The 21,998-nt window shown below is 38.7% G+C and overlaps 1 protein-coding gene across 1 annotated transcript in view; it reads left to right on the forward strand.

Annotated features, from left to right (window-relative positions):
• The window catches only part of TMC1 (transmembrane channel like 1), a 235,628-nt gene extending 218,325 nt beyond the window's left edge, over positions 1 to 17,303 (forward strand). Inside the window, exons 19-23 of the mRNA XM_023752328.1 lie at positions 4,140 to 4,379; positions 9,082 to 9,207; positions 13,379 to 13,457; positions 13,556 to 13,607; positions 17,164 to 17,303. Of these exons, the coding sequence (XP_023608096.1) occupies positions 4,140 to 4,379; positions 9,082 to 9,207; positions 13,379 to 13,457; positions 13,556 to 13,607; positions 17,164 to 17,186 (520 nt within the window). The 3' untranslated portion in view covers positions 17,187 to 17,303. The remainder of the gene's footprint in view (positions 1 to 4,139; positions 4,380 to 9,081; positions 9,208 to 13,378; positions 13,458 to 13,555; positions 13,608 to 17,163) is intronic.
• Positions 17,304 to 21,998: the final 4,695 nt, after the last annotated feature.

Raw genomic sequence — 21,998 nt, forward strand, 5'->3', positions numbered from 1 at the left:
AGAGTTCCAGAAGCAAAAGAACTGTTACTCACCTTCAGGTCAACCCTTCGTACAAATTCTCTTTTTCTAACTCCCAGGAAGTTGGTGAGGGAGGTGTGTGGAGTGTGCAGCCTACCTTTCACAGGCTCTCTTGCAAAAGGGCACTCACTCATGGTAATGTATTTCATGAGGCATTAGGATCTGATAACTGGGTTTGACCACTTGTTACAGAAACAATCAAGAGAGCATGGGGATTTTGAATCTAATTTCTTTAGTTTGTGACTAGAGACATTCAATTACTGCTGTAGGAGTTTCTAAATAGTGGACATTCCTTACTCTGATGTTATTAAAGTCAAACATTTATAGGTAAAAGTCCGTTTGTTATGAATTGACTGAAATGATCAGTAAATCTTTATATTACACATTTATTTTGTAAATTTATCTTTATTATTGAAAGTATTACAGATGTCCCCTTTATTCCCCTCACTGACTTCCCCCTTCCCGCCTCACCCCCCAGATATTCACAGCACTATTGTCTGTGTCCATGGGTTATGCAAATATGCATATAAGTTCTTTGGTTAATCTCCTCCCACACCACCCCCTTTATGTCTGAGATTCCTCATTATTTTTGAAATAGGCAGCATAGGCTTTTGTAATCACATTTTTTAAGTGACGAAGCACAAGTTATCTGTATTGTAGCAGGATGTAGAGGTAGCAAAGAACACACAGTGAGAGAGAAGATGGGTTTGGACATTGCTCCAACATTGCCTCATGGTATACCCTCCTGCCAATCTTTCATCTTCACTACCTCATTTTCTCAGTTGATCACACGTGAATAATTTGCCTGACATATACCATGTCACTGGAGTAATAAGAAGAGCTAAATAAAAGAAGCTTTCATCTGCTTTGATCTTCTTGGAAGAAAAGCATTTTATTAGGCTAAGGTATTACTGTGATCTCTGCCTGACAGATGATGGGATCAAGTCTGGGTAAGGGACTTAGTGAGCCAAGCTGATTAGTGGTGAGTCATGAACAATGACAGAGTGAGCATTAAGGTTCTGATATCAGTGTGCCAGGACCTGTTTTTCTAGGTTATGGCTCTGTGTCATTTGTTCAAAATGCCTATGTGATATTCATTTGGAAAATTTTAAATTTATTTATCTATAGATGTACATTCATATAATAAGTGTGTACATATATATGCATACAGACAAATGATGCATGTGGAGCGGGGGGAGTAAGAGATCAACCAAAGGACTTGTATGCATGCTTATGAGCATAACCAATGGACACAGACAGTAGAGAGGTGAGGGCATGTGCTGGGGGGTGGGAGCAGCCGGGGAGAGGTCGATGGGGGAAAAAGGAGACGTATGTAATACTTTTAAACAATAAAGAATTCAAATTTAAAAAATGATGTATGTATATGTGCAAATATATGTGACTTTAGACAAGTCTTGTTCTTGAATTATGTACAAAATTGTACCTAAGGATAGACTAGGTTGATCAGCAATGAAACATAGACCCCAAAATTAGACTCTATAAGTCTGATGTGGGCTGACCAAGGGCTCCACTCTTGTAAGTTACCCTTTCTTGGAGTCCTACACAGGCATCAGTAGGACCCACCTGGAATGGCTGGTCGGAGTAGTAAAGAGCGAAAAACACACAGGGCTCTTAGTGTTTCCACCCAGCAGTGAGACACCTCTTTTTTTTTCTTCTCTTTTTTTCTTATCCCCCCATTGCCCCCTGCCCCCCACTCATGCCCTCACGCCCCTGGTGTCTGTGTCCATTGGTTAGGCTTATATGCATGCATACAAGTCCTTTGGTTGATCTCTCCCCCTTACCCCCACCCTCCCCTACCTTCCCTCCGAGGTTTGATGGTCTGATTGATGCTTCTCTGTGTCTGGATCTGTTTTTGTTCATCAGTTTATGTTGTTCATTATATTCCACAAATGAGTGACATCATGTGATATTTATCTTTCTCTGACTGGTGAGACACATCTGTTTTATTCCTATTTTATTGACCAGAAAAAAAATCACATAGCCAACCCTGACTTTTAGAAGGGTTAGATTAGTGATTTTCAACCTTTTTCATCTCATGGCACACATAAATATTACTAAAATTCTGCAGCACACCAAAATACATGTTATATATATATTTTTTGCCAATCTAACAACAAAAAATGGTATATTTCGATCAATTCACACTAGATGGCTATTGTTGTGTTGGCTGTTGTCATATTTTTTTTTATTTGACAATCTAAGGGAAAAGAGGTCAGAGGCCTTAACTAACTAGTCAGGTATTGCATGTTTTAAAAATTCTTGCAGGACACCGGTTGAAAATCTCTGGGCTAGAGCATCATCCAAAACCACATTACATTATGAATATTAGCATTTGGGAATATTATCTAGTGCTTTGGAAGACCTGTACTCACTCACTTGTTCATGCTTTTGTGGTTCTAGGTTCTTTCTTGCTAATCTGTAACCAAGATACACTATGCTTTTCCAAAGTTTATTTTCTCTTTTTTTAAAAATTAATGGAGTTTATACTTTAGAGACATTTTAGATTCACAGCAGAAGTGAATAGAAAGTGCAAAGTCCTTATATCCCCCTTGCCCTTACACATGCACAGCCTCCCCCATTATCGAATCCACACCTGAGTGGTACATTTGTTACAACTGATGAACCTACCTGGACATGTCATTATCACCCAAAGTCCGTACCATTTAAAAAAATTAGTTTAACTTCCTACAAAGTCTCTTGTCAATTCAATGCAGGATGTTAAAATATCATTCAGATCTGTTGTGTGGAATCCTAGCAAGACAATATGAATTGTGACAAGATTCCACTTTTCAATGAAATTGTTTAGTGTTGGGTTTCATAAGTTCAATTATAGCAGAAACTAATTTCTTCATCTAACTCAGTTCCAATCCCCAAATAATATACCAAATTTACATTGAATGGATTAAAATGATAATCCTAACCTGAAATGTTCAGGTTTTTATTATAGTTTGGACAGTTTTAAAAATAGGACTCTGCTTAAACTTCTAAAATAAGTAACATCTAAAACCTCTTTTTGGTTTTGAACTAATTTCTATTAATATGGTTTTATGGTGCTAATGAATTTTCTCATCAAATAAAATTAAAATTTATTTTGTTGCAATAACCAATGATATCATAAAGTAAGAATGACCTTAGAGAAGTTTTCTAAGTAGTTTTTGTTTAAAATACTTTTAAAATATCTTATATACAAAGCAGTGATTTCCAGGACAAGCTAACGTAAAAATGTAGACAGATAAACTAAACTGAGATGTGTTGAATTTCATCTCAAAAACACATAAAGCTTTGCTACAGGATATCAACAAAACATAGCATATTAGACACAAATACATCGTTCCCATCAGCTCAAATAAAACTCTTCAGTGTAGATGTACACACACACACACACATACCCCCCCCCACACACACCCTCAAGCACTTTTTTCCCCACTCTTGGTTCCAGAAAAGCTGGGGGATCAGCACAATGGAGCACCACTGAAAGGCACACCTGATTTGCAAAGAGGCCATGTGATATGCTTATATTTTGTGTACACAGTCAAATAACCTACATCTTCTCATTCATGGCTAACCTCAGAAGGTTCCCAGCACTAGTATTTCCTTGCCTACATAATTTAATAATTTCTCTTTCATTAAATGAGAATTTATTAGCCATGACAAAAGTACTTAATCCAAATGTGCAGTTTATTTGAGTTGAATGAGTGCTTTTTAAGAGTCAGTTATTAAAAAGTTCATTTTTTGGCTATGTTAATCAATTATATGCATATTAAGGGAAATGAAGTTTATTTTAGAAGTAGGAGACAGAAAGAAAACAAATGTCATACATATATATACTTTGTTGTAATTTAAACTTACTAATAGTAGATATGATTAGGAATCTATATAGTTTCTATGAAGGAAATATGTATACAATACCTATAATAATGGGGGAGATGGCAAAATGTGTGTAAAAGATGGAAATGCATTATTTATACAAAGGGCTTGTGTGGTTGAGAGTGGCATTTTCTGCCTTTGGCAAGTAAGCATGATGTGACACAAACAGGTGCTGTGTGGCGTTGTTCTGGAGGGAGGACCTGAATTGACCCGAGTTCTGTTTTCCTTTCTAGGATGGGCTCTTTCTTTGCACCCAGCCTCCCAGGCATCAATATCCTTCGACTCCACACATCCATGTACTTCCAGGGCTGGGCCGTGATGTGTTGCAACGTCCCTGAGGCCAGAGTCTTCAAAGCTTCCAGATCGAATAATTTCTACCTGGGCATGCTCTTGCTCATCCTCTTCCTGTCCACCATGCCTGTCCTCTACATGATCGTCTCCCTCCCGCCATCTTTTGACTGTGGCCCCTTCAGGTGCTTGTCTTTGAAATTCCATTTGGGCACAGTTTTCTTTCAGGCTTGGGGATAGGAGTGGTCAATCATTGTACGAGTTATTTTAGTTGTTTTCAAATGATGGCATTTTGGTATGTGGCAATGAGATCCTTTGGGTATTCTGGCTCATTCTGTGTCATGGAGATTCTTAGGCAAGTTCCATCTATTTTCTCATGTGGGAATTATAGAAGGGAAAATGATTTAACTGCTCCAGGCTCTGCCTGGGTAAAATAGGGACAATCAATCTGAGCTATGTCCATACAAGGAGATAGCAAAGAGCTAGTCTATAGGTGAAGGTTTTCCTGATGCTGGGCCTTCACATCCAGACAATTGAAGCTATTGCTATGTCTCTTGTCAACCACCACATTGAAAAAATAAAATATAACATAAATAAATATAGCAGACTACCCACATGCCACCTATGACATGGAATCATTATCCTATATAATAAAAGTGTAATATGCAAATCAACCGAACGGTGGAACAATGGAACAATAGGTTGCTATGATGCACTGACCACCAGGGGGCAGGTGCTCAATGCAGGAGCTGCCCCCTGGTGGTCAGTGCACTCCCACAGGCGGAGTGCCACTCAGCCAGAAGCCAGGCTCATGGCTGGCGAGCGCAGCGGCGGTGGCAGGACCCTTTCCTGCCTCCACTGCTGGAGGGCAGTAAAAAGTGAGGGGTCCCAGACTGCAAGAGGGTGCAGGCTGGGCTGAGGGATCCCCACCCCAGTGCACGAATCTCATACACCGGGCCTCTAGTTAGATAATAACATAAAGAAGCTCTTACAATTTATAATCCATGCTACATGCCAGTAAAATATTAAAGCTGTTTCTCATATACATTCTCCCTAAATAACAAGGATAAATCACTTGAGTAGTAATAAAGAGTCAAGAAGGTTCTTTCATCCAAGTTGGAAATGTACCTTCTACAGTTTTCTAACATCCTTTGCTCTCTAAACACTTATCAAGACAGCAAAGTTCCCAGGATCTGGGAACTTTCCTCCTTTTCCGTGAAGAAAATATGAATGTGAAAAGCCATGTGAATGTCAACCGTGATGCCATAATGGCCACATATAATTTCCCTGTCATGCCGTCAAACCCAAGTTACTAAATTAAAGTCAAAGGCTTTGTTGCCCATCTGCTTAAGTATAAAGGAGGCATTTCACTCTAATAATAGTTTGAGTTATTATTGCTTTACTGGAAAAGAAAGAAAGAAAATGTTAAGCCAGTGGATTGGGCAAAAACAGCTGGAGGTCTGTCAATTCAGGAAGCTGATGTTGACAAGTCCTGGTCACCCGCCCCCCCCCCCCCCCCCAGTAGGCTGAAATAAATAATGCAGAGAGTGACATCTGGAGACTAAATATGAAATTACAGTCTTGAAGGAGAGATTGGTCTCAATAAATCCTGGATAAAATTCAGAGTACAAAGTTCAAGAGGTAAGCCATACAAATATTTGTTAACTGCAAATTACTCAACAACTAAATATTCAGGATAAGTTTTAGGTGTGCTTTTAACTTTTTAATTGGAAATTGATCCTTAGGAAAGCATATCAAAGGAACTTAACTGTCTATAAGGGAAATCCCACACTGTCAACACATAGCAGGGTGGTGGTTATACAGGTACATTCATATTAAAAATATCATTGAGCTAGACACCTAGAGTGACTGAACAGTTTTATATTTTTGAGCTCTAACTCCTCTGCCTCTCTTTATATCATGAGTTACTATGGTTGTAATGAAAAAAAAATCAGTCTGTGTTTAAGGCATAATATATGATTTTGAACAAGTATTTTCTAATTGGAAAACTTGGGCAAAATTACTAAATATATATCACTATTTTGAGATCAAGAAAATTTAAATATTTTCAACAGAGTATTGGGAAGGTGTTTTCTCTATCCTATTTAGAGAGTCTATTTTTCCTGCCAGTTTTCTCACTTGGGGGAAAAAGAATATATACTTTGAAAAATTTGTTTGGACTTAAAAGTTTAAAAGGGTTGTTCAGCCTTAAAAATTAGGTGAAAATGAAGGAGCCTCATGACTTACCATTCTTAGGGACCCTGAGTTTGAGGCGATTTGCCCAGCCTGTTGAGTAAAGGGTGTCTGACACTTCCTGGTTCCTGGGCTGGCAGCCAGTTGGCAAATATGCATTTGAAGTAGGCTAATGGAGACACCATCTAGTTGCTCCTAGATGCAGGTATATTTTCAGGTATGGTGGCTACAATACCTAAGAAGATCCATTCTGCAAAGCCATTTGATGAGATAGTTTAGCTTGTTCTGGTTTCACAAGACCTGGCTAGGGAGGGTGATTTTCCCAGAAAAATCATTCCAATAGACTATGAAGTGGATTTACCTTAAACAGTTCAATAATTTAAAAACTATTTCTTTGGTGTTCGGATGAAGAAGAACCTTCTAATTGCTCCACCATATTTCCTGACACTTGATATTTCTCCTCCAGCCCCCTCATTAATAATCTTGAAAAATTTCGACTTCTCTAAGTTCTCATATCCCTCCCTGCTAACATCATGGCAATTATGTATTTATATATTTTCATCTTACTGCAAAGGTTATATGTGTTTGTACTAAAAAACCTGGAAATTGTAGAAAAATTTTCACATGAAAAAAAACAACAACCCAAAATACAAAATTATCTGTAACCCACAAAGTCCTGACATACCAACTTTGGTATTTTGTATTCTGTTTTTCTCTTAATGCAGATTTTAAAAAATAGTGAGATCATACAATATGTTTAGGTTTATATTGTATTGTGACACTACTATTACATCACTCATTTGCAATCCTACTATCCTATGTGCCTATTTTTCTTAATAGTGTAGCTGACTCCCAGAAGGGGGAATGTTTTCATTTTTCTGGGTCCACAACACAGTAGAGTGTTAGCTAATAGCTTGAATTAATGAATTGTGCACTAAACACGAAGCCAGAAGTGGGATGGACGTGGGCATAGATTTTCATCCTGCAGAGCTTTCAGTCTGGCTGGAAAGACAGGTGTGCTCTTAGACTGTCCCGATGTAGGGCTGATGGAGCTATGTTCATGGGAAAACCATAGGGTAAGTGCACTAGCATTTCACTTGACTTTATGGTCACAGCAGACTGGAAAGGATTTCTGGGAATATTGTGAAGTGACATATGTTGGCTTACCTGTCAGAAAAAGGGATTGCCAAGAATTTATATATGCTTCTCTAGTTGGTATGAAATTAATAGATCTCTATTCTTGGTAAGAGACCTGACCTAGAAAAGTTATCCGAGAATCCCCAGAGTTGCCAATAACTTTGCACTTGGGACACACTAGGATGCAAAGAAGACCTTTGTAGGTATGGAATATTTTGTATAATTCCAATCCCTGCTTCCCATTCTAACCACATTCATTAGCACAGCCGGACAAGCTGGAGAAGGGAGAGTAGATTGTCTTATCTTCTCTCCCCCTTGCTTACCTTTTTACAGCGGCTGTATTCCCTATGGCTGGGATACAGATATTTAAAGATAATAAACTTTAGTGGAATAAGTTGCTATCATCTTAACTTGTCTATAAACTTCATTCTCCTTTATGTACCTTAGGCTTTTCTAGTTAGTGTGGAGCTCTATAATTTGTGAAGCAAAATTTATACCCCAGTAGTCCAGCCACACCTGAGAACATGATTGGAGTTATTCTTAGGTTATTGGAAAATATTATTAGATCAGGAGAAAGAAATTGATCTGCACCTTGTGGGTTATGTTCTTTTAGTAATTGAGAATGTTTTAAAGATAAAAAATAGTGAAACCAAAATATTATATTGTGTTATACCAACCATTATTCTGATGATACATAAAACGTGGTGATAAAAACACCTAGGATCTTTTCTGAAAATTACATCTTTTCATAGTAAAATCAATATGCATAATCAAAAATAAGTTAGCAGGATGGATATTACTTTATAATTTTAATCTTATGTACTGAGTTAATACAGACATCTGTTCTCATTTTTCTGGTTTATAGGGTTTTGGTCTCATTTTAATGGGCTGAGAACCAGCCCATTTAGGACCTTTGCTTTTAAAGCTCATTTTTCCTTCTCTTCCCATTTTATGTGCTTGGCAGTGGAACTGGGTTGGTACTTTTTAAGACCTGTCCAGAAGAAATACACAGAGAGAAAGGACTCATCACTCAGTGTGGTTACCTATTAATAGCTCTCATGAAGGAGGTTTGGTGGAAAATGAGATAGAAGCTATTGCATGGAAAGATGTCTTGGGTTATTTTTGGATTTGACTCCATTAAGCTATTCCTTATGCTCATCTCCACAGCAAATTAAAAAACTGAGTGCACTGTTTATTCAGCCCAAAGAGAGTGTTCTTTTACAAGGAGAGCTGGCTGAGGGGGTAGACTGATAAGCTATTTATAAAACACATTTCAATCAAAATCTTAGACATACAGCTTTTAAAATTTGTCTCCTGATTCTGTGGTGAATTTCCTACAGGCTTTGAGCATGTGATTATGTTGGGATCAAATTGATCACATCTTATCCATATGTTGACAATACGAGGTCAAAGTATCAAGAGTTATAGCGAAACATCAGATTCCTAACCTTAAAGAGGATTTAGGCCGTGTTTGCGAAAGATTTCTAGTTTTCTTCTGTAACCATGGTTCCCATATGTTTTAAATAAACTTATCTCCTCTTTTTTCTTTGTCTCCAGTGGCAAAAATAGGATGTTCGAAGTCATTGGAGAAACACTGGAGCATGATTTCCCGAGCTGGATGGCCAAGATCTTGAGACAGCTTTCTAATCCTGGACTGGTCATTGCTGTGGTTTTGGTTATGGTGTAAGTGCTCTCTCTCCTCATGGAAAGAGCCTTCGTCATGTGCTTCCTGGCGCCCTTTCAGTTTCAGCTTTCTCTGCTCTCTCACTCTCTCCAAGGGTTGTGCTACGGCCTAACCAGATTCAGTGCTGATTCACATGGTCGTGAGAGGCTAACGTTTATGAGCCATATTCAGATCCTCTTGGACATAATACACAGCCATCTGCATCTGTCTTCGCCTGCCTGGGATTATAAGATTTGTTCCTAAGTAACCAAAATAATTATCGATTAACAGCTAAAAGCAAGGGAAACATAAAGGCTAAATGCTAGATCTAATCAGCACATTGAGCGTCCCTCCCCCCACCCTTGTTCCATAAAGCAGATGGCTGTGAACACACAGAAGTGATGAGCGTCTAAGCTAATATTCCCCTTGGGAATATATTTCAGGGATCAGGGCTTATGGGGTCTTAAAACATCACCATGTCCTGGTGCCTAGGAAGCCATCAGTAACTGTGTGTCCATAGTAATAGAACCAGAGGACCAGAGGGTCTTGGGTAGGTCACCTAGTCGGTCCCTTTAAAGTCAGAGGTGATACTTAGAGGAGAACTTGAGAGGGAGATTTTGTTTCCATATTCCTTTCACTGGCTTCTGACTCTTGGCCACCACAGATAAACTTAGATTCTAAGTAAAAATATATGCTTGCTGTGGAAGAGCTACCGTTATTCCCCAAGACCTTCCTCAATAGAACATTTGGAACTGCCACTGCCCTCAGTCAAGGAGGGCACGAATGAAATCTTCCTCAGGGACACTGGAAACAAAGCTGACATACAGGTTGGATTTGTTTCAATAAAAGGAAAACTAGGAAATCTTAGTGAGACACCTCCCAATGTTTGAGGTAAATGAGCTGGGTCTGAGGCACCTTGTTCCCCTCGTCTTAGTGATGGTCATGGTCATGGGCCACATCAACGAAGGCAGGTGCTATGTTCTTCAATTGTATAAATTAAGAAACTGACTTAGAGGGGGGAAGTGATTTTCCCTAGATGAGACCAGAGCAAAATACTAATTGTAGGACTTGGACCGTAAATCCAACATTCACCCCTTCACACCATGACGCCTTCTTTGAGGGAGAGGTGCTAGCCTGTGGGGATAACTAAACAGGAAAAGAGATTACTATTTTTTTAGAGACTAATATTTCAATCAAATGAAATTGGGCTCAACTTGTTTCATTTCAATTGGATACCTGAAACTTATGCAAAATCCCATTCTAATTTTTAAGAAAGTAAGATACTATAGCTTAGATATTTTTTTATTCTTACTGGACAGATTCCTATTATACACTAGAACCTGGGTCATGGGGTGGTATTTAGGATCTGATAGTAAATCTCTGGGGCAGATGTGTTGGAAAATGACAAGCTGGAGGCATCATGTGTCCCCAGATGGCCTTGAAGCGAGTTTTCCTGTTCCATGTTTTCACAATAGAGTGGCTTCTGAGAACATGTTATGTATCCTGCAGCTTTTAAAAGTCAAAGCCCTTTGATGGTAAAAATGTGATCTCACTTAAACACACACACACACAAAACTTAATGTCAGATTTATAACTATATTCTTAACTAGTTGATGGATTTATTTTTAAGCAAAGGACCAATATTGTTTCAGTGCCACTAACTAAGTCTTTAATAAGCTGTCTTGGGGTGTGGAAGAGGAGCTAAAATGGCCTTTGCTACAGGTGCTTACCCACATATTAACTCATTTAATTTGCACAAGAATTATTATCGATCACGGATCATATTATCAATAGCACATGAAGATCTCCCCCAAATCTAATGGCTAATAAGCAGATTCAAACCCATGTCTATTTCCCACCTCTTATTCCCCCCACTCATAAGTACCAAGCACTGAGTTTAGGATGAATGGGCATGTTCAGGAGGACTGGAAGCCACTTGTCAGGGATACTCTATTCCCAGGGTGAGCAGATTTGTCCTTAAAGGGCTGGAGAGTAGATATTTTAGGCTTTGTGGACCAAGAAGTAAAATTGAGGATATTATATAAATTCTTATAAAAACCATTCTTAGCTCATGGGCCATACGACACAGGCCAAGAATCAGATTTGCCCTGGAAGCCACCATTCGCCCACCTCGTATAGTGTGACTAGGTCTAGAGCAATGGTTCTCAACCTTCCTAATGCCGCGACCCTTTAATACAGTTCCTCATGTTGTGGTGACCCCCAATTTCATTGTTACAAATTGAACATAATTAAAGCATAGTGATTAATCACAAGAACAATATGTAATTATATATGTGTTTTCCGATGGTCTTAGGCGACCCCTGTGAAAGGGTCATTCAACCCCCAAAGGGGTCGAGACCCACAGGGTGAGAACCGCTGGTCTAGAGGAAAGCAGGCAGGATAGAAGAAGGTCAAATAGAGAGACTGCAAGGTTAATTTCAGTTCTCAGGTTCTCATTTAAAAGCCAAATTTCAGTTTTGTTGGTGATTTTATTTTTCAAATCTTGAGGTCTCTTGTTCCACTTTATGGGGCCCAAACAATTGGCTTGGCTTTTTATTACCTTTAATTAGAGAATGTTACAAGCATTTTGAATTTCCCCAGTGGGTCATATTAAATCATCTTAGGTGGTTTTGGGTAACTGAGTAGAGTTTAGGTTAGTTCTCTGCAGGAAATTTTATTCCTTTGGAGACTAGAAAATGATTTATAAAGAATATACATTTAAGGTACATCACAAGATGGGGAAAAAAGTGAAGAATAAACAGGGAAATCCAGAACTGCAAATGACTTGTGAGGTCTTTGAGTTTCCCCTCCTACTCTGGGCACTATTCTAAGAAAAGCTTTCTACTACTACTAGAGGCCCGATGCACAAAATTCATGCAAGAGTAGGCCTTTGCAGCCCCGGCTGCCTTGGCCCTCGCAGCTTCGGCTTCATCCAGAAGGTCATCCGGAAGGTCGTCCAGAAGGGCGTCCGGATGGTTCCACTATTGGCCATTCAGTCTATTTGCATATTACGCTTTTATTATTATAGACAACACACATACTCGCGCACACCCCCCCACACACAAACACTTGTTGAGCACCTACTTTATGCCAGATACTGTACCTAATGCTTTCATGTATGTAATTTCATTCAAACTCCTGCCACTCACATAAGAGGTAAACAAACTCAGCTAAACCATATCATTAATTGTGTTGCCAGCACCAGATGGCTCACAAAGGATATAGTCTGGCACATTGGTGAGCAGAGGAAATGTGTTCAGTATCCAGTTATTTGCAACAAAGAGAAATGCCAGTTACTTTTTTTATTGCATTTTTTCTTTTTGTTTATTTGTTTTGCTTTAAGTAAAATGAGCATATTGATTTTTGCTGCAATGTTTGGCTGGAATTTGCTCTTTCTAGAAACATAAATGTCACTTTAAAGGCAAGAATATTCCTTTATAACGCATCTTCTTTTCGAAGGAGGGAGAAATGCAAACAATACATTCTATAGGAAAAAAAATTCATGTTAGTTAACTATGCCTATGAGGATTATATTCTTAGTTATAAAAGCCAAAGGAAGGCATTTAAGGCAAAAAGTCAGTTTCCTTTTTATTTGACACATTCCCTAAGCATCAGTAGATAGTCCATTGTCGTCGAGGCCATTGACGTCCATTTAAAATGTTACTTTCAATTATAATTTAAACTGATGTTAATACATTTCCCCAAAGAGGCTAACATTAGGTAGTGAGACACAGTGAGCAGAGCCCCTGGCTGTGGAGAACAGGACTTGAGGGTCAACTTCCCGGGTCCACTCCTTCCCAGTCCCCATGTAACTGAGTGCATTTAACCTCTCTGTACCTCACCCAGTCTTTTTTGTTGTTGTTGTTAATCCTCACCCGAAGATATTTTTCCATTGATATTTAGAGAGTGGAAGGGAAGGAGAGATACAGAGAGAGAGAAACATTGACACCAAGATAATGCTCTTGACTGGAATTGAACCCATGACCCTTCAGTCCCAAGGCTGACACTCTATCCACTCAGCCAAAGTGGCTAGGGCTCACCCAGTCTTTTATCTACAAAATAAGAGGTTTAGAGTAGAAAATACCTTAAAGTCTACTCCAGTGCCAACATTCTATGACTGACTGTAAATTTAAGAGGAATATTGAGAAACTGAAAAAAATGCCGTACATGTTATCTTTTTTAAAAATATAGTTTGACCATCTATTATCTGAATGCTACCGCAAAGGGCCAGAAGCAAGCCAACCTGGATCTACAAAAGAAGATGAAACAGGTAGGTTGCAATGTATTTCACAGAACCATCGCCTTTACGGAAGTAGTGGAAAACACCCGCAAATTTCATGTTTTTCTCCCACCGTTTCCTTTGTGTAGCAAGCTCTGGAGAACAAACTGCGAAACAAGAAAATGGCAGCGGCTCGAGCAGGTTGGAGATGTGTTTCTGTTTGCAATTTTCTTTTATGCCTACAAACAGTATGATCTTTTTTTCTTTCTTTAAATGGGGGCTTTGCCGCCGAGTGGCATAATTACCCTTACTAAGCAAATCATCCCCCACTCCTGCTGTCCACCCTCCTAGCCCTTCTCAGGCATCTTCTCCTGGGGGTTTGCTTGTTGTCCCAGCGGGAGAAAGAAACATTCAGGATGTAAACTCAGCAGTAGTGACAGAAAAGTGATCTTGCAAAATGACTGAAAAAAAACCCCACTATATAGTGATATACAAATAGATACACATGCAGACTCTCTCCTGCCCATGTGGACCATTTTTGGACCTAGAAAGACACACTGGGAGTATCCCATGAGGGTCCTCTGAGCTCACCACCATTGATTGTCAAAGCCTTTTCTGATTCATTAACCTTCCTTTTTAATCTCGTTAATTTTTAAAATATTAGAGTCAAGCATATTTCTATTTGTCAAAATTACTCTACTTTGTGTTCCACATGGAAAAGTGATGCCTAAGAAGGTCAGTGAACATTTTTTCAATGTTTCCCTCCTAACTCCTTTCCCCTCCTACCTACCTCCTGCATTGGTTTAAGTAGAACAAAAGAGAAATGTATTGGTGCACAGAGATGGACAGGAGAGTGGTTATATGGCTTCAGGCCACATTGTGCCCTAAGTTTAGAAGCGATCAGGGCTGAGCTGCATTTTCCTATGGTTCTTTCAACATGGTTCTCCTTTCATGTTGGCTGAGCTTCTGGGCCAGGACTGAATGCAGCTGTATCCTTAGTTATGTTTTCCTTTGATTTTTTTTGTGTGTCACTAAGCCACTTTTTTCTTAAATGCATTAAATTTTTTCAGCTTTATTGAGGTATAATTAACAAATAAAATTGTAATACATTTAAAGTGTGCATGTAATGATTTGATGAGCACATACATTATGAAAGGATTCTCACCTTCGAGTGAATTAACACATCCATCATCTCACATATTTACCTTTTGATTTCTTTTGACGAGAACACTTAAGTTCTGTTCTTTTAGAAAATTTCAATTATACAATACAGTATTATTATATACAGTTACCATGTTGTACATTACAGCCTCAGACCTTATTCATCTTATAACTAAAAATTCATACCCTTTCACCACCCTTTCCCTCTTCCCCCATCCTCCATGCTGCTGACAACCACCATTCTTCTCTCCTTTTCTCTGAGGTCAAGTTTGTTGTTGTTGTTAGAGTACACATATAGAAGATACCATGCAGTGTTTGTCTTTCTCTGTCTGGCTTATGTCACTTAGCATAATGTCCCCTCGTTTCATCTATATTGTCACAAATGGCAGAATTGCCTTCTTTTATAAGGCTGAATACTATTCCATTGGGACATTGGGATACACACACACACACACACACACACACAGGGTGGGAAAAAGTCAGTTTATAGTTATCAGTACACAAAACAGTTAATTATTTATTATTTATTAATTAACTAGAGGCCCGATGCACGAAATTTGTGCAAGAGTAGGCCTTCCTTTCCCCGGCTGCTGGCACCGGCTTCCCTCCAGCATCCAGGACCCAGGCTTCTCTCACAGCCCTGGCTTCATCCAGAAGGTCGTCCAGAAGGATATCTGGTCTAATTAGCATATTACGTGTTTATTATTATAGATTATTGTATTATATATTTGTATTTCAACTATATATATATATATATTAATATATATATCACATTTTTAATTCATTCATCCATAGATGGACACTTAGGTAGTTTGCATACCCTGGCTATTGTGAGTAATACAATAGCAAATGTGGGAATACTGATTAATGATTTCATTTTCTTTGGATATATATCCAGAGTGAGATTGCAGGATCATATGATAGTCCTATTTTTAATTTCTTGAGGAATCTCTATACTGTTTTCCACGGATATATATCCAGAAGTGAGATTGCTGGATCATATGATAGTCCTATTTTTAATTTCTTGAGGAATCTCTATACTGTTTTCCACAGTAACTGCACCAGTTTACATTCCCACCAGCAGTGCACAAAGGGTTCTCTTTTCTTGGCATCCTCCTCAGTATTTCTCTTGTCTTTTAGGTAACAGACATTTTAACAGGTATTAAGTGGTATCTCATTGCAGTTTTAATTTTCATTTCTGTGATGATTAAACGATGTTGAGCACCTTTTTATGTACCTGTTGGCCATTTGTATGCATCTTTGGAAAAATGTCTATTCAGGTTCTTTGCCCATTTTTATTTATTTATGTTATTTATTTATTTTTTTAAATCCTCACCTGAGGATGTTTTTTTATTAACTTTTTGGAGAGAGAGGAAGGGATAGAGAGAGAAACATAGTGCAGCCACTGTGGAAAACAGTGTGAAGTTTCTTCAAAAAATTAAAAATGGAACTCCCATTTGACCCTGTGATCTCACATCTAGGAATATATCCTAAGAAACCTGAGACACCAGTCAGAAAAATATATGCATCCCTATGTTCATAGCAGCATTATTTATAATAGTTCAGATCTGGGAACAGCCCAAGTGTCCCTCAGTAGATGAATGGATAAAAAAACTGTGGTACATTTATACCATGGAATACTATGCAGCTATAAAAATAACTTATTACCCTTTGAGACAGCATGGAGGGACCTGGAGATTATTATGTTAAGTGAAATAAGCCAATCAGAAAGAGACAAATATCACATGATCTCACTTATATGTAGAATCTAATGAACAAAATAAACTGATGAATAAAATAGAACCAGAGGCATGGAAACATGGAACAGATTGACAAATCTCAGAGGTAAAGGAGTATGAGGGGGGAGAGATTAACCAAAGAATTTATATGTATACTAGAGGCCCGGTGCACGAAATTCGTGCAAGGGGTTCAGCCCCTCCTGGCCGTGGTGGCCGCCTGCCTCTGCCTCAGCCCCCACTGCGGCTTGGTCCGAAAGGTTGTCCAGAAGGACGTCCAGAGGATGTCTGGTCTAATTAGCATATTAAACTTTTACTATTATAGATATGTATTACCTATGGACATAGACAATAGGGTGGTGAAGGCTTGGGGCGGGGCAGGAACTGGGTGGAGGGAGGAAATGGGGGGAAAAAGGGAGAACAACTGTAATACTCTCGACAATAAAGATTTAAAAAATAACCTTAAAAAAGGAAACTGGCCCAGCTGGTGTGGCTCAGTGGTTGAGCATCAACCTATGAACCAGGAGGTCAGGGTTCGATTCCTGGTCAGGGCGCATGCCTGGGTTGTAGGCTCAATCCCCAGTAGGGGGTGTGCAGAAAGCAGCCCACCAATGATTCTCTCTTCATCATTGATGTTTCTCTCTCGCTCCCTCTCCCTTCCTCTCTGAAATCAATAAAAGTATATTTTTAAAAAATTTTGATTAATTAAAAAAAACCCTCAATGTGCAGCACATTTGGAAAATATGGATTTCAGGATACCTCATTCAGAATCATTAAGCACACTGAAAGCAATATCTTTATATGCTTCCTCCTCATCTTCTCTCTCTTTTATTATTAATTAATTAATTTATTTTTAACAGCTGCAGCTGCTGGTGGCCAGTAACTTTCACAGATATGTTGTGGACCCAGAAGTACTCTTCTCCTTGCTGTTTAAGGGCAGTGACTTATGTGAAGGCCCAGAGAACAAGCATTGTGGAGTTGCTATGCTCCTGTTTTAACCCTGAAGGATTATCAAGGTCAGACTGGTCAATAAGTCATCACCAGGCCTCCTGAGACAAGAAGGATCTCCACCTTAATCCAAATGAAGGATTTGTTCCTGCACTGCCATTTTCTCCCCTGACCCATTTCCTTGACATTTTTTTCCTCTAACAAATTGAATTTAAAGGAGGATGTGGTTCAGCAATATAGGTTAATTTAGAAACCTTATGCTCATTTCACTTTGTACATTTCTTCTGCCTTAGTGTTCTTGGCCTGGGAGCAGGGCTACTTTAGCTTCTTTTTCCAAGTTTAGAAACATCTTCATAAAGTACTCACTTTAAGCATTCCTTAACTCACTGTTTGAAACCAACCCCCTGTTTTCTCTTTTATTTTCTGCCTGTCTCCCCACCCATGACCCACACAGATATACACCCAAGGCCTTTTTATTTGCTGTTGGATTTAATATGAAATAAAATGGCTGTTTTAGAAGAAATATCTAAGTGAATTAGGGACCAGATCAGCACAGGGCTGAGGAAGTACATGGGTCTTAGACAACCCAACTTTTATGAGTAAAAAAAAAAAAAGACACCACAAATGATTGCTATTGTATCACAGTCTGATCGTTTGACCTCCAATGATCCTATCTCCTGAGTTTAGATTCTCATATTGCATAGTTTTGCTTTGCTTTTTGTTAAGGTTAGGAAAACAAACGCTTTTATAGGGGGGTAGAGCTTCAGTTTATAGATGTGCTTAAGCATTATTATTTACTTAAAGTTTAACTTGACTTTGAATGCCCTTAGCTGGCCTGTGTGACTTCAATGACACCTCCTAACTCACGTCCTTTTCCAGAGGTGAGCCAATTTGCCTGCCATTCCCTGCAATTGACTTGCTGGTTTGTATTACCCTGTCTTTGAATATCTCCTTCTTTTCTATCCTTTACTGGCCATAGAATGATCACCCTGTTCCTCTATCAATCCATGTGCTCATTACTTCCATCATACCAAATTCAAGGCTTGCTTCCTCTGGTCAAATTATCCAGACTAGTCTTTATTCCCAACTGTACCACTCTCTTGATCGTCTGCATTTGGACTCTTGTGTTTTTAATTCAGATTTTATTAATGTATTGACTTTCCTGTGCATTGTAATGGTTCTTTATTGTTTCTTGTAGGTGTAGATCTTTCCTATCCAGATTGTAAGCTTCCAGTGAGCAGGGATCTTATCTTCTATCTCTTTTGTATGCCTAGTATAGTGCTGTGCACAGGTAGGCACTGAATAAATGCTTGTTAATTAAATTGAATCAATTTAACTTACAGCAGTTGCATTGTGAAACAAAAACTTCTGTTATCTGCATGAAAATATTACTATGATGTAAGGAATGAAATTATCTGTTGACATGCTGATTTTATTGTCTCATTAGATTATAATGAAGATGATTTAATAAAGCGAGTGCTTATTTTTACGTGGATCATTTGTGTACTGTGCAGTAATAAGATTAGGGAATTGGTTTATGTGTGTTGCCAGATTTACAATGCGAATTTCACTCCCTTATTCTTGAGCTAATTTGTAAGGAAGATGATGAGAGATGACAAACTGTCCCCCGAGGACTTCACCTCCTAAGAGCAATGCACTTTTTGAACAAATGCTTACGGTATACGATTTCCAACTTTCTATAAATTAAAAATAAGTTTGATTTTCATTGTACCTAAGTACCCACCTTATTTAAGTTAAGCATTTTTAGAAAATTTTACCCTTTCAATTTCCAGACAGCTGTTGAAAATATTTCCAGACTAGTTCATGGACATAATCTGTGGATCTAGATACATCTCTTTAATAAGACCCCATTATTATAGTCCATTTTATTAACTGGATTTCTTTTGTAAACAAACATATTCTGCACCAGCTAGCACATTATGCTTACGTTAAGTGATGAGAAAGAAATGGAAAGAGTAATTAAAGATTATGTAATACTTGATAGTAAAAGATATTCACCAATATGCTGGATAATTATTAATTAGCAGCTATTTTGGATGCCTTGATCTTCAAAGGGAAAGCAAAGTCCTAACTTTATGGTTTCCATTGAGATAGAATATAATTGTGCTCCTTTTATATAGAAAAAGCAACAACAAACAACCAACCACAAATTAGGTGACCTGCCCATTGCAGTAGGTAGAAACACTGGATCAGAATTTGCAGGGTTCTGGAAGTTGTTTGGGGGAGGGTGAAGCTGTACTCAACTAAGCATTGCACCAAAAGAAGGAGACCCCCAGCTTTATTCTCTGTGCTGTCTGGTTTCTACTGAAAACAGGAATACAGTATTTACAATGAAAAAAGAAAATTGGTTAATACGACCTCTGATATTTTTGCAAAACTTTGGAACTTTTGAAGGTAGATGCTGTATAAACATAGCTAGCTCATTCTGACTTGGCATTGGTTCATACTTACGTATCTGAATGGCTCAGCGGGGCTCAGGGCTCAGTGCTGGCTTGCAATATTAGTGAGAATGTTAGAGCTACAGAAGGTATCTTTTGCTTCCATACTGCAGGTTTGGAGGCACCAAAATGTTATTCACTTTGTTGCTCATAATTCAGCAATTATGCCTTGATGTTTTGTTTGTTGGTCAACCAAACATTTTATGGGAATGTTCATCCTCATTTAAAATAGGCAAATATGAACATATGTCATGTGATGTTAAGGAAATTGTTCAACTTCTCAAAATTTCTCATCTCTAAAATTAGGGATAATATGAGTCCTACTCCATAGAGCTTCTCTATTTGGGATTAAAAGAGATAAAGCCTGCATAGAACAAAGTACTGTGCCTAGGATGTAGTTAGTGCTCAGCGATAACCATGGTTGTCATTCTTGTTTTTATGGAGCTCAAAATATTTGCAGTCGTGGTATAATTAATTTTTCTGCTTGACCATCATATAAACTCTGTGAAGTAATTAAGGGCACCACTGAAATGAGAATTAGCCACATAGAGATAGGTCTGAAGGGCAAGGTGTTTGGGTTATTGACCTCAGAGTTAATAAATGTGTTTGAGATGGAATTCAGAAACGCATAAGTGACCCTGAAATAGTTCATCAGCAGATGAAAATCAGTCTGCTGCAAAAGGAGCCATGGCTGGAATTTCAACTGATCGCAACTGAATGTGGAATGAGGTGATTCCATGGGGATTGTTTGCCCCTAGTGGGACAATAGATAAGACCCAGCGAAAACAGCTGTTTGGACCTATAGCACAGATAGGCCCCCACGTATCTTAACTCAGCAGGCGACTAGATAATTGTGGGGGCTGAGTGGTGGAGGGAAAGAGCACTGGACTAGGAGTGAGGGCCAAAGTTTGAGTTCAAGTGCTGTTCCTGATGTTCCCGACTAAAAAGTGTTACCCATTGGCCATGTGATTTTTGTTGTTATTACATTATTCATTTTCTGACTGGGTCTAATCTCTCTGGAGATAACAAGTAGGAATTTATAGAACCAACCAGTCTTCAGTATAGGGTGGGAAGCACTACCCTACGAAGTGCATAGCTATCCGTGGGGCACATAGTGTCAGGCACTGTACTAGGCTCTGGAACCCAGCATTAAACACACAGATCTTTTTCCATAAAGAGGATGCAGACAATAAACCATCACAAAAACACACTGAATAAACACACAAGTAAATGTTTAAAAATGAAGCAAGCAACTTCTACTGACAATGACTAAGAAAAAAGGTGAAATGAGTTAAATGTGATAGAGTGGCTGGGAAGGCTGCTGTAGCAAGGTAATCAGGGAAGCTTGTCTGAGAAGGTGACACTAGAGTGGAAACAGAAACATAACTGATAAGAAAGGGTCAACCAGAGGGCACTGCTTTGAATGGTTTTGATTGCTTAAGACCTCATGGGGAGTGGGCGGGACCCCATAAAAGGTGTTTAAATCATTATGAACTAGATAGTTGAAAGCTCAATCATAATTCCCTTGTTTTAGAGAAATAAACATCACTTAAAAAAAGTGTTGAGTATAATCCATACCTGCTCTACATGCTCTATTTTTACGCTATTTAGTTAAAAGGAAAAAAAAGTAGGATTGGCTAAATACAAGAAATGATGAGAATGCAAGAATGCAGTGGCTTAATGATGCACTGTTTTTGCTCAAGGTGGCCCAGCCAGGAATGGACAAAGCTGGGAACCAGAAGAATCCTTTTCCCACATTGGTGCTCTTTCAACATTGGAACCTTTTTGCTATGTACTTCCTGCTTTAACAGGGATCATGAACACACAAGCCAAAAGCAGCCAAGAGAGTAACACAGTAAGTAAAGTTGTCTAGTGGAAATGTGGTGAAATGAGAACTGTCCTGGAGCGAGAGCTACTCAGTTCTAGCTAATTATGTCAGGGCTTCCAGATCTTCTGATATTTAAAGAGAAACTGGAAACTTGGATTTTTACACCATGTACTAGAATATTTTAAATGTTAATAATTAGCAGACATTGACACACACACACGCACACACACACACACACACACACACACACTCCATCAGCAGGATGCTGTCCATGGGCCATCAGTGTACACTCTGATATTTCTGATATTCAATGTCCTTCAAATAAACAGCCCTCTTTTGCACATTCTGAAAACATTTTTTTCAGGGCTTCCCTGGTCTTTTTGTCTGAAAATAAATAAATAAATAAATTTCTCTCCTGGGTTGCTCAAACACAAAGAATTTGGATTTGAGTTCCTATCTG

This window comes from Myotis lucifugus, unplaced genomic scaffold, assembly GCF_000147115.1.
Source record: "Myotis lucifugus unplaced genomic scaffold, Myoluc2.0 scaffold_31, whole genome shotgun sequence".
Classification (NCBI taxonomy): domain Eukaryota; kingdom Metazoa; phylum Chordata; class Mammalia; order Chiroptera; family Vespertilionidae; genus Myotis; species Myotis lucifugus.